General features: G+C 38.6%; 1 protein-coding gene across 4 annotated transcripts in view; it reads right to left on the bottom strand.

The window, feature by feature from the left end:
- Window positions 1-14,189, bottom strand: part of LOC105485564 (roundabout guidance receptor 1) — a 1,159,905-nt gene that overhangs the window by 331,898 nt on the left and 813,818 nt on the right. For all 4 annotated transcript variants that reach the window (XM_071092571.1, XM_071092572.1, XM_071092573.1 and 1 more), the window contains one exon: window positions 1,046-1,372. In XM_071092571.1, coding sequence (XP_070948672.1) covers window positions 1,046-1,372 — 327 coding nt within the window. The remainder of the gene's footprint in view (window positions 1-1,045; window positions 1,373-14,189) is intronic.

Below are 14,189 nucleotides of genomic sequence, written 5' to 3'. Positions count from 1 at the left end.
TTATTCAACTGCAGTACAAATCTGTCCTATAGACACAACAGTTTAATGATTAGTCAATAAATCCTTCTTGAGGGTAATTTCAAATAAACTGTATTTGGTGCTAGTGTAAATAAACTGAACCACCAACTACTTGAGGATAACATACACCTGTTTCCTTCCAAAGGCACCCCACAGTGGCCAAGAAAATAAAATATAAGGCATATACTCATACTTTTTTGATATAGTTTTAATAGAAATATATTTCTAAGAATTAGAAATGGTTAAAACCCTAACTTAAACTGCCAGTTGAAAGTATTTTTCTTAATGAAGACAAATTTTTAAATCCCACGGTATCTTATTTATAGACAAATTCTCATATGTAGATATGTATAAATGCATGTGTATGCACGCGTGTGCGTGTGCGCACGTGTGTGCGCGTGTGTGCGCGTGTGTGCGCGCGTGTGCGTCTGCGTGTGTGCGCGCGCACGTGCGTGTGTGTATTTTTTGGCTATTCACAGCCATGATCCCACTACTGATCAGCATGGGAGTTTTGATCTGTTCCATTTCTGACCTGATCCTGTTCACCCCTCCTTAGGCCGACCTGGTGGTTCCCCGTTCTCAGGAGGTCACCATACCGATGCCAAACTCAGTTTGGACACCCGGTGGGCAGGGTGCGGTACAGCCCAGAACTCCTGTGCCCAAGCAGTTCACTTGCCTCAGTGTCTCAAGTAGCTGAACTATAGGCAGCACATGGTCCCCTATTCAATATATTTAAAAGTAACAAAGGAGGGGGTAGAACAATTTTAATAAAATTTTCCAACAGAAAATCACTCCCAATCAAAAGTCAAATCATTAATCAACGCTGTGTAAATCCCAATTTAGCTTGAATAACAAGTTAGGATGAGAAATACAGAAAACTCAAATAGTAGATTGTATTCATATATAAAGCTAGAGATTATCCTCAGGTAAGGCCTAGGATACAAATTCAACTTTTCATTGCCATGATCAAACAAATGAGGCCATTCTGCCACCCCCCTGCCAAACACAGAAAGCCCAGTTTACTTACTGGCTACTTCCAGCGATGCATTGTGGCTCACGGCCTCTCCAAGGTAATTCCTTGCTACACAGACATAGACCCCTTCATCAGGTCTACTTTTCCGTCCATGTACTATGCGTAAGAAAAATAAAGATCCACTTGGCAGCAACATTCGGTGTGAGCGAGGGTCATCTTTGTCTGTCTCCACTCTCTCTCCCCCTTTATACCATTCAATAGTGGGTGTGGGGCGGCCTTCGGCTTTGCAGTTCAAAGTTGCAGGTTCTCCTTTTGAGACAATCAGGTCTGAAGGGTGTTCAACAATGCGAGGTGGAAAATCTTCCTGACGAAGACGGGAGCCTGCAGAAGAATTGACAAAATATCTTCAAATATCACTTGAAAACAGTTAATCGCTTATTTCAAAAGCATCGGCTTCACCATTACTGTTTAAACACTGCATAACATTGGCCTACCCTTCCTACCCTATTTACTAACAATATTTCTGGTGTCTGCCTTGACTACACCTTCCAATTCCTGAATCCTTTTGAGTCTCCACTCAGAAACTTCTCTAGCCTACACACTGTCTGTGCAAATCCTGTCTGCTCCTCAAATCCCTGATCCATAAGTCCTTTCAGAACCCATTACATTGCCTGTCTATATCATGCATGTGCCTGTTTCTGCGGAGGAATGTGGTAGAGAAGTACTGAATGGCTTCCCGAGTATTACAAAGAATGGCGCGGCTCCCCGGAATCTCCTTTTCAACAAACAGCAGTCAACACTTTAACAAAACATATGCTATATACTAATGAACATTTACATTCAAATGTATAATAGCACTGTCCTTTATGTAGACTTTTATATGTTCCTAAATAATAACAAGTATATACACTTCCCCAGTTTTATTAATAAATTAATTTTATTAATAATTTATATTTTAATAGACTTCAGAGGTGAAATGCTAAGTACCTGAGTTTAAATAATTAAATATACTATTAAATGGTAAAGGATGTTGAGTGAGGGGCTTCATTCTGCACTTTACATATTACTTAATAAATGAAGCCGAGTGTCTATGTCATTTAAATATTTCCTGTGTCTGTACCTTATTGTTTCCAATGAGATTATAATCTCAAAAACAGGAATGATGTTTCATATTTTATAATATTCCTATCTTATTTCTGCTTATATAGAGTAAATATGTAAATTTATCAAAGATTTCTCAAATTCGACAGCCAAAGGCCTTACTGAATGGAGTCCCAAACTTTGCCCTCATCTAGTATTTCAAGGTCCATGAATAAGGCAAAGTAGACACCAGTCTTCCTCTCTTTCTGTCCCCTAGTCCTTCCCAAATTCCTCCCGAAAAGTTCTCAAATTAATCTGCTTAGCCTCGTCTCTACAGCCAGCTGCCATCACAAGTCCAATTACCGTCCCTTTCTACCAGGATGTAGGAAAGCCTCTGAAATAGTTTCACTTCAGTGTAGCCAGATGAAGGCTCTGAAATGCAAATATAATGTGGGTTGTCTTTTACTTCAGTGGCTCTTAAAATAAACTTATGGCTCTTAAGGTAAGTCTTTAACTAGACCTACAAGAGCTACCATGTTCATTCCCTGATCCAGCTATCTAGACACTTCCTGTTCCATGCCTTTCTCTGCTGTCTTCAGCCTGACTTCTGTTAGCTCCACAGATGCCTTGCACATCCTACTGCCACATGACTTATGCGTGCCACAGGGTCTGGGCTTGAAAGAATCTTATGCTAGAATACACCTACTCTTATTTCAAATCTCTGCTCTCCCTAATCTTTACAAGAAAGCTAAATGTTGGTTTTATAAACCTAAATAGCACTATATAGCTACCCATGGTAAGAATGATAAGAATCACAATATATAAATCTATTTGTCTGATGCTATTTGTCTGTTTTTCCCACCCTTCTGTAAGATCTGCGGGTCTGGTTTTGCTCACGGTATTTCCCTTATGCTTGGCAGAGTGCTGTTCACATTATAGTACTCAGTAAACCATGTGTTGAATAAATGACAAAAAAGAATGAAGTGCTGACAAGAAAGACCTAACTAAGCAGAATGAGATGAAGTTTAAGAATCATGCATTCTATGACAAGACAGGAAAATATTTTATTTTAAAAAATTATAACTAATATGTATACATTCAACCTTTAACAGACTGTAAGGCCTACGCGAGGCTTATTTGTATCTGTTTCTAATTTGTAACTCCTCCAACTAATGTTTTTTCTTAGTGAAATGAATTAATGATAATAGATCTATTATTTATGTCCACCATGAAACAAAAATTATAATTTGAAATGCTAATAGTTTTATAATCTGAAACGTTAATAACTTTAGCTTAGTGCATATATACAGCATGCTATAGATTCTTTCAATGAAACTAAGCTCTAGAAAGGGAGGAAATAAACTAGCAATGTAAAAAGAAAAAATTACTTGGAAACTCATATTCTCTAAGGCTATGTTGAAGCCAAGTGAAATTCAGATTGGATTTTAGATTAGTCATAACAGTCAGTGCTATACAACTTCAGAAGATTAAGTATTACAGTACGTTCTTGGCCTTTACCCTTGGCTGGAATTCTGAAAGGTGGATGCTAAGGAGGATTGACTGCTGAGGAGATATTTAATTAAAGGAACTTTTATTTTAAAATCTGAAAGTCCATTTCAGATAGAAAATAGGGATATATAGGTTGTCATGAGAATACAAAGCAGGAGGACTTCAGATTGCCTGAGCAAGACAGAGAAGAAACTCACACACACTACATTTGAGATAAGCCTTGAAGAATGGGCCAGAAAGGGAAGGCAGGAGATGATTTCACCCAGGAGCACAGGTACAGGAGTGTGTGCTACGCTTGCGGGACCTGCAAGTGGCTTAGTACGGCCTGAGTATAAAGTGCATTTCGGAGATGGTGAAATATAAGTATGAAGAAATAGCTAAAAGAAGTAACATCTTGGGCTTTGTACACTGAGCAACAGTTTTGGAACCCAGTGGAAGGCAGCCAGAAACCATTAAAAAATTTTAAGCAAGGGATGGGTATCATAAAGGCTGGTTTTAAAGAGCTCACTATTGGCAGCATGAAACTGGACTTAACAGGATGAGCCAAGAAGGAATTAGTGAGGACCCATTTCAAGCAATAAATCTGAAAACCAGGGTCAGGCATGGTGGCTCATGCCTGGAATTCCAGCACTTTGGGAGGTCAAGGCAGGAGGATCACTTGAGCTCAGGAGTTCAAGACGAGCCTAGGCAACACAAGGAAACCATATCTCTATAAAAAACGTAAACAATTAGCCAGGTGTATGATGCACGCCTGGAATCCCAGCAACTCACAAGCTCAGGTGCAATGATTGCCTGGGCCTGGGAAGTCGAGGCTGCAGTGAGCTGGGATCGCACCACTGCACTCCAGCACAGGGACAGAGGTAGACACTGTCTCAAAAATAAAGAAAGAAATCCGAGAGCCAGAATCTAGCCATTAACAGACAGAAAGGAAAACAGATGGAAGAATCTCAAGATATTAATTCACAAAATCAACAGAATCTAGCCACTGACAGTATGGAGGAAAAGGAAATGCAAATGCACAGGATGGAGGAGAGGTAGAGAGTAGTGAGTTTCCAAGTTTCTTGTCTCTGAAATGGGTGAAGAGCAGTGTTTCACTGAAGGTAGGGAATAAGAGAGTGAAATTTGGTAAGAGGAAGAAGGGCGAGGAGATAATTCTATCCAGTATGAGACATGAAGAATTTGGGATACTTCTAGAATATCCAAACGGTGTTGACAAGCTGTCAATTGTATGTCCCTAAGTTTGACCGCGAAAAAGAAATCTCAGCTGGAAAGTCAATTAGAATAGAGCCACTGATGAAATCCACAGGAAAGATCAAAACTGTCTGGAGAAGCCCAGCTGAGTAGTCCCAGCGCCTCGGCAGGCTGAGGTGGAAGGATCCCTTGAGCCCATGAGTTGCAGGCTGCAGTGTGCTATGATCACATCTGTGAATACCCACTGCACTTCACCCTGGGCAACACAGTAACACCCCATCTCTAAAACTGTTTTTTGTTTAAGTCCAGAGGGATTATGTACAGGAAGTAATGACCAATTACAGAATCTGGATGTCACCCAGGCTCCACTAAAGTGCAGTGTTTCTGAGGGTTTGCTCTGTCCCTAATTTGCAGTCCCCTATAGCGAAACCACAACCAAGTATGGCTTTGGGAATGGAACTCAGGACCAAGTTATTACCATGATGTTTGTACAGAACAATTCAGTAAACATCTCAGCAATAAAAATGTTTTCCATATTATTAAATGATAAATTTCTCAAAAGGCTCTAAGAATACTCTTTCTTCAGATTGTTACTCGGCATTGCTTCAAGGAAGAGCCGCAGTTCTCAGGGTGATTAGTCTGCTAATGCATATTATGGTGTACAAAAGAGGGTATAATACGCAGCATTTCCCAACTTATTTGGCCACTGAACTCTTTATTTATTTATTTATTTATTGCAGAATATCCCACTGACTGAACTTTGCTTCTAAGAAACACGTTTCAAGAGAAAATATACACTATCGAGCATATGATAATTTGAGGAGAATGAATAGGATCAGCAAAAAACCTATTATTTGACTATTAAGCCAATACCTTTGGAGGTTATAACAAAATATAGAAATCCCACGTTTCTCATAAAGTATAACCTTCAGAAAAAAGATCTTCCAATTTCTGAGTGATATTTATGAGTGACTGGTTAACTTCAATAATAAAAACCATAAATGGTAATCATCATCTTTATTTAAAAAGTATAATGAAGTATTATTTGTTACAAAGTCTAAGCAGGAAGAAAAGGAAAAGAAAACTACTATTAATTATCCACCATCTTCTTTATTACAACAACAACTTTATGAAGTGTGTGTTGCTATATCTGTGCCCATATGGAGGAACCGAGACTCTCAGCTGTCATTCAGCTGGGAAGTGGCAGTGCTGGAGTTCAACCCTAGTCAGATTCAACGTCCTTGCTTTTTCAAACTATTCCATAACTACTGCATTCATTAGTTAAAATCCACAGAGAAACATCCTTGTTCATGCTTGCTTCCAACACGGGAGGTGTTCACTTTGATTGCTTACTTTTAAAATAGAGATGATAAAAACATCGAGAAACGGCCAAACCTGTTGACATCTGTTGTGTTTCCCCATGCACAGCATATCTATCTGCAAATGATTTCACAGTTACTTCATTCAGCAGAGACCCTGGTGACGAATACATGGAGACAGAAAGCTTTCCATGTATCATGCCACCTTCTCCAAACACGAGCTCACACTGCTCAGTAAATATCCTTACATGATCAGTTTCTCATATGCTCAGAACCTCAATTCCTACACAATTGTTTGCACAATTAAAATTCAATATCATTGGTTTCCAACTCTTTTTCTGCCCATATACTTCAGGGTTTTGAAAACCTATATCATAAATATATATATAACCTATATATAATATACCATATATAATCTATATCATGGATATATATAACTCTGACTCACTTTCTTAAAGGAGAACTTTAAGGGAGTTACACCAGGTCAAATACGGAAAAGCATATATAAATCTCGGAAGAGTGCAGACGAAAGGCTCCAAGTACCAGATATCAGTGACTGCAATCTTCCGCCCTAGAAGTGGTGTCCACCTTCACTCTGTCACATTTATAATATTATATATTTACGTACAGTATACATATAATATTCTTGACTCATTATTCATAACAAGCTTTCTCTCTTCAATCATAAATTCCACATTCCTATAAGACATCTGATAACCATCATTCTAGTAACGTTCTAGTTATGTTAATTTGTATATATTTTATGTAATAAGATACAAAATCTATATCCCAATTGGCAGAACCAACTTCCAGGTTTCAACCACATTCTGCACAGTAAACGTAATAGTTACAAAGGGGAGGGAGGGGGGGAACCACAGACTGATGACGTGAGGCTTTTAAAAAGGAACAAGGATGATACTCTCGCTGATACTGTCAAGTGCTCTCTGCAAGAATCCTGATAGAATCTTGAGAATTCACTTCAGGCAAGACCAGTATCAGGGAAAGGGCAGGGGAGGATTCCTTCAACAACTGCCCAGTTGGAAGATAAAATATAAACATGAGTGACTGAAATATCTAAATATTTACACAACCACAGCTGGAAAAAGATATACACGTAAGTGCTAAGTATTTCAAGGAAATATATCAAAGTCACATGAGATTTATGATGAGGAAACCAAACTCCTAGTTGGATGTAAACTGCTTCCCCCTCTGAGAGGTCACTTTTACACAAACACAGAACGTAATCATTAGAGACTGCTCTTGTTACTATTCTGCTGAGGTAAGCATAAACATATGTATTAAAAGAATTATATATATAATTTTATTCTTTATTCATGTATATGATTTTATTTTTTTTCTAGCATGACAATATTTATCTTATGGTTTTGTTTATTTGTGTTTCAGGTCTGTTTCTTAAGAGACTGAGAAAAAAGAGTATTTATTTTATTAGTAGTTTTGTTTTGATCCAACTGTTTTCATACTCTGCTGTATAAAATTAGAAAACCTAAAATGATTAAAATATCTGTCTCCATCAAATATCATATTAATGTATCCTGCAGCACAAAAATTCTTATAAAACTTCTAAAAGCACAAGAGGAACAAATTCAGTGAGTAGCTGACAGACACACTATAAATATTAATAGACAATTTGGCGACATCTGTCCAAGGTGCGGACAGGGATGTACAGAATTGCCTCAAGGCAATTATATATATAATATATAAAAACCTATATATTTATATGTAGGTTTAAACCTATATTCTTAAAAGGGCCTTGCTGCTTAACACTTTTATTTAAGTTCCATTTACATTTTAAGGAGCAGAACTGCCTCCAATTATTAACATAAATCCTATCATGGGCACTAATCCTGTAATTTTCCTGTCAGAATTTCATCCTACAAGAAGACATTTGGTAAAAAATAAGAAGGCAGCACCCATTAATTACTCACTGTGTGGAGTAGATTTAAATATCCTCTATTAAGTTACACACATTTCCAAATACTCATGCTTACTATTGAAATAAGAAGTATAAAAACAGTCCACACTCTACAAAAAAAGCTAAGTACTTTCACCTGAAATTATATATAGTACATGAATACAAGGAAAATGGAATGGATTATAATAACTACATGATTACTATATTATGCCATTTTCCTCAGCTACTTTGTTTTATCCTAATGTCTCTTGATTATAAACTTCTACCTAAGAAAACACTATTTAGAGGAGAACTTCTCCAGCCAAAATTTAGAATAACCCTAACATTTAACTGAGTGCCACTGGTAGAATTTATCATCTAAAATGGTTACCAAAATAGACCAAAAGGAAGTTCCAAGAGTGAGTGCCTGGTGTTTTTGTAATATTCCTAAAGAATCTAATATCGTATGGCTATGTCTCCAGAGACAGGAAAAAGATTGGCAGTAGCATAAGTTAAAATTTAGAAACAATTTTGCCTCCCCTCTCCCATTGTTAATAATATATAGACAACTAAGTAGGAGAGGCTTCTCTGTCATGAGACCCAAACATCATAGAAGCTAGAAGGGCAGTAACTGCAGAATTGTCACGATTGAACCAATTCAGGCAAGATTTCATCCTGAGCTGTAGCTAAGGGAATTGGAAGGTTGAAGCTGGCTGGCTGAGTTCATTTTTCCTATTTGCCCCTTAGTAAAATGCTCAAGTAACATGCAAACTGAAGAATTTTACTTTCTGTAAAATACCAAACAAATATATTTGCATGTGTTAAAGTTCAAATTCTCTCAATCTCCCATCCACCAATCTATCCATCAGTTGTTTACTTGTATATTATTCCTATACTGTAGTATGAATTGTGTTAAGCACTGGCAGCACAAAGAAACATGAAATAGAATCCCCGATCTTAACAGCCTTTTAAGTCTACCAAGGGAGGCAGAAATATTAACATGGAAAATACTGAAAAATAAGAGCCATACAAGATAAGACAATAGTAGAAGAAACTGGAATCAAAGGAAGAAACAGCGTGAGGGTGGAGGGGCATAAACTACTATAACATCTAGGGGGAAAGTAATTAAAACTAGAGACGGGATTCAAATGGTCTGGGTTCAAATCTAGCCTCTGGAACTTCTGAGTTGTTTGAACTCGAATAAATTGCTTAAACTCTCTGAATATTAGTTTCTCCATCTGTAAAATGAGGCTAAAATAATACCTACACTTTATAGGTTAGCATAAGTTCTAATGCGCAAAATAATATTACATTGATCCACGAGTTGGAACCATCAATCAAGTATTTTGGAAGTCGTCATAAGCACCATTATTTGATTTTAGATTCTCCTCCTAACTCTCTTCTGGAATTACATTAGGATTCTTAGTAATCTGTAGAAGAATTAATTATTTTCCCTAGATTTTTAAGAAGCACTGAAAATAAAGCTCAATCTTTAGTTTTAGTTGAGCATTCAACTTAAAATAATTTTCTACGTACACAGGTCATGGCAAGTTTTGGCATAATTCCAGCAAAACATCATTCAAAGGAGAGAAAAGAAAAAAAAAAACTACAGCATTTAGCATAGCCAACTTACTGTTTTACTGAGAAGCATCAGAGACTGAGTAACTAAAGCCATCTATAATAAAGCATCTCTGTTCCTTGTGAACACATTCCAAATATATCCACTGAGTAAATGTATTGCTTTCAAAATTTTAAAGACACACTAGTGCTTTTAAAATATTACTGAGTGAATAGTCATGTTGTTTTTCATTTCCTTTTCATTAAAAATACAAATATACTATGGGTAGCCAGAGTATAGGCTGTTTGTAATTGTGCATCCATAATACTCATTCTAATGGACCAAAACATTTAGGTCTGAAAATAGAATATAATACAACAAATATAACACAATATAATATAGTGGCTTATTTCAGCTGTTAGAACCAATCAGACCTTTGAAATGTTCACTGACAAAGGAAATTGGGCAATATTTTCAATGGTGAAAAACAGTATTTGGGTGGTCCTATGATTTTTTTATTGCTATGGAAATATAGTTAATTATAATCTTGAGTTTTCATTAGAACAAATTATATGGTACTGCAATCAACGTGAATATGTGCTTCATTTCTTTCCTTACAATATAGAAATAGCAGATGGTTATATATTTGAAACAACAATAACCTCAATATACAGAACATGAGAAGATTCCTCTATTGAAGTGGCAACTTAAAAGTACTCTTAGAACTTATAAAATAAACCTTGCTTACCAAAACTACTTTGTTCTCAATTTAAATTTCTAAGGAGAGAATATTTTTTTTCTTAAGTGAATCTTACTTTTGTGTCTAAAAACTTTTTTTCTTTTTTTACTTTTAGGTTCATGGGTACATGTGCAGGTTTGTTACAGAGGTAAACTGTGTGTCATCGGGGTTTGGTGCACAGATTATTTCATCACCAAGCTGATAAGCATGGTACCCGATAGGTATTTTTTCTGAACCTCTCCCTCCTTCCCAACCTCCACCCTCCGGTAAACCCCAGTGTCTGTGGTTCCCCTCTTTGTGTCCATGTGTTCTCACTGTACAACCATGTTTTTAAGCTATCCGTTTAAAGTACGTAAAAACAAGTATGAATATAACAAAATTCCTTAACCATAGGAAGGTTTTTAAAATGATCATTAAAGTAATATTTTTGAGTTCTTTGTCTAAAGAGTTACATTAGGGGGCGGAGCAAGATGGCCGAATAGGAACAGCTCCAGTCTCCAACTCCCAACGCGAGCGACACAGAAGACCGGTGATTTCTGCATTTTCAACTGAGGTACTGGGTTCATCTCACTGGGGAGTGCCGGACGATCGGTGCTGGTCAGCTGCTGCAGCCCGACCAGCGAGAGCTGAAGCAGGGCGAGGCATTGCCTCACCTGGGAAGCGCAAGGGGGAAGGGAATCCCTTTTCCTAGCCAGGGGAACTGAGACACACAACACCTGGAAAATCGGGTAACTCCCACCCCAATACTGCGCTTTAAGCAAACAGGCACACCAGGAGATCATATCCCACGCCTGGCCGGGAGGGACCCACACCCACGGAGCCTCCCTCATTGCTAGCACAGCAGACTGTGATCTACCGGCAAGGCAGCAGCGAGGCTGGGGGAGGGGCGCCCGCCATTGCCGAGGCTTAAGTAGGTAAACATAGCCGCTGGGAAGCTCGAACTGGGTGGAGCTCACAGCAGCTCAAGGAAACCTGCCTGTCTCTGTAGACTCCACCTCTGGGGACAGGGCAATAGCAAACACAGCCGAAACCTCTGCAGACGCAAACGACTCTGTCTGACAGCTTTGAAGAGAGCAGTGGATCTCCCAACACGGAGGTTGAGATCTGAGAAGGGACAGACTCCCTGCTCAAGTGGGTCCCTGACCCCTGAGCAGCCTAACTGGGAGACATCCCCCACTAGGGGCAGTCTGACACCCCACACCTCACAGGGTGGAGTACACCCCTGAGAGGAAGCTTCCAAAGCAAGAATCAGACAGGTACACTCGCTGTTCAGAAATATTCTATCTTCTGCAGCCTCTGCTGCTGATACCCAGGCAAACAGGGTCTGGAGTGGACCTCAAGCAATCTCCAACAGACCTACAGCTGAGGGTCCTGACTGTTAGAAGGAAAACTATCAAACAGGAAGGACACCTACACCAAAACCCCATCAGTACATCACCATCATCAAAGACCAGAGGTAGATAAAACCACAAAGATGGGGAAAAAGCAGGGCAGAAAAGCTGGAAATTCAAAAAATAAGAGCGCATCTCCCCCGGCAAAGGAGCGCAGCTCATCGCCAGCAACGGATCAAAGCTGGACGGAGAATGACTTTGACGAGATGAGAGAAGAAGGCTTCAGTCCATCAAATTTCTCAGAGCTAAAGGAGGAATTACGTACCCAGCGCAAAGAAACTAAAAATCTTGAAAAAAAAGTGGAAGAATTGATGGCTAGAGTAATTAATGCAGAGAAGGTCCTAAACGAAATGAAAGAGATGAAAACCATGACACGAGAAATACGTGACAAATGCACAAGCTTCAGTAACCGACTTGATCAACTGGAAGAAAGAGTATCAGCGATTGAGGATCAAATGAATGAAATGAAGCGAGAAGAGAAACCAAAAGAAAAAAGAAGAAAAAGAAATGAACAAAGCCTGCAAGAAGTATGGGATTATGTAAAAAGACCAAATCTACGTCTGATTGGGGTGCCTGAAAGTGAGGGGGAAAATGGAACCAAGTTGGAAAACACTCTTCAGGATATCATCCAGGAGAACTTCCCCAACCTAGTAGGGCAGGCCAACATTCAAATCCAGGAAATACAGAGAACGCCACAAAGATACTCCTCGAGAAGAGCAACTCCAAGACACATAATTGCCAGATTCACCAAAGTTGAAATGAAGGAAAAAATCTTAAGGGCAGCCAGAGAGAAAGGTCGGGTTACCCACAAAGGGAAGCCCATCAGACTAACAGCAGATCTCTCAGCAGAAACTCTACAAGCCAGAAGAGAGTGGGGGCCAATATTCAACATTCTTAAAGAAAAGAATTTTAAACCCAGAATTTCATATCCAGCCAAACTAAGTTTCATAAGTGAAGGAGAAATAAAATCCTTTATAGATAAGCAAATGCTTAGAGATTTTGTCACCACTAGGCCTGCCTTACAAGAGATCCTGAAGGAAGCACTAAACATGGAAAGGAACAACCGGTACCAGCCATTGCAAAAACATGCCAAAATGTAAAGACCATCGAGGCTAGGAAGAAACTGCATCAACTAACGAGCAAAATAACCAGTTAATATCATAATGGCAGGATCAAGTTCACACATAACAATCTTAACCTTAAATGTAAATGGACTAAATGCTCCAATTAAAAGACACAGACTGGCAAACTGGATAAAGAGTCAAGACCCATCAGTCTGCTGTATTCAGGAGACCCATCTCACACGCAGAGACGTACATAGGCTCAAAATAAAGGGATGGAGGAAGATTTACCAAGCAAATGGAGAACAAAAAAAAGCGGGGGTTGCAATACTAGTCTCTGATAAAACAGACTTTAAACCATCAAAGATCAAAAGAGACAAAGAAGGCCATTACATAATGGTAAAGGGATCAATTCAACAGGAAGAGCTAACTATCCTAAATATATATGCACCCAATACAGGAGCACCCAGATTCATCAAGCAAGTCCTTAGAGACTTACAAAGAGACTTAGACTCCCATACAATAATAATGGGAGACTTCAACACTCCACTGTCAACATTAGACAGATCAACGAGACAGAAAGTTAACAAGGATATCCAGGAATTGAACTCATCTCTGCAGCAAGCAGACCTAATAGACATCTACAGAACTCTCCACCCCAAATCAACAGAATATACATTCTTCTCAGCACCACATCGTACTTACTCCAAAATTGACCACGTAATTGGAAGTAAAGCACTCCTCAGCAAATGTACAAGAACAGAAATTATAACAAACTGTCTCTCAGACCACAGTGCAATCAAACTAGAACTCAGGACTAAGAAACTCAATCAAAACTGCTCAACTACATGGAAACTGAACAACCTGCTCCTGAATGACTACTGGGTACATAACGAAATGAAGGCAGAAATAAAGATGTTCTTTGAAACCAATGAGAACAAAGATACAACATACCAGAATCTCTGGGACACATTTAAAGCAGTGTGTAGAGGGAAATTTATAGCACTAAATGCCCACAAGAGAAAGCAGGAAAGATCTAAAATTGACACTCTAACATCACAATTAAAAGAGTTAGAGAAGCAAGAGCAAACACATTCGAAAGCTAGCAGAAGGCAAGAAATAACTAAGATCAGAGCAGAACTGAAGGAGATAGAGACACAAAAAACTCTCCAAAAAGTCAATGAATCTAGGAGTTGGTTTTTTGAAAAGATCAACAAAATTGACAGACCACTAGCCAGACTAATAAAGAAGAAAAGAGAGAAGAATCAAATCTACGCAATTAAAAATGATAAAGGGGATATCACCACCGACCCCACAGAAATACAAACTACCATCAGAGAATACTATAAACACCTCTACGCAAATAAACTGGAAAATCTAGAAGAAATGGATAATTTCCTGGACACTTACACTCTTCCAAGACTAAACCAGGAAGAAG

The sequence above is a fragment of the Macaca nemestrina genome, chromosome 2, assembly GCF_043159975.1.
Source record: "Macaca nemestrina isolate mMacNem1 chromosome 2, mMacNem.hap1, whole genome shotgun sequence".
Classification (NCBI taxonomy): Eukaryota; Metazoa; Chordata; class Mammalia; order Primates; family Cercopithecidae; genus Macaca; species Macaca nemestrina.
Note: the sequence above shows the minus strand (reverse complement) of the source record. Positions and strands in the feature narration are given on the sequence as shown.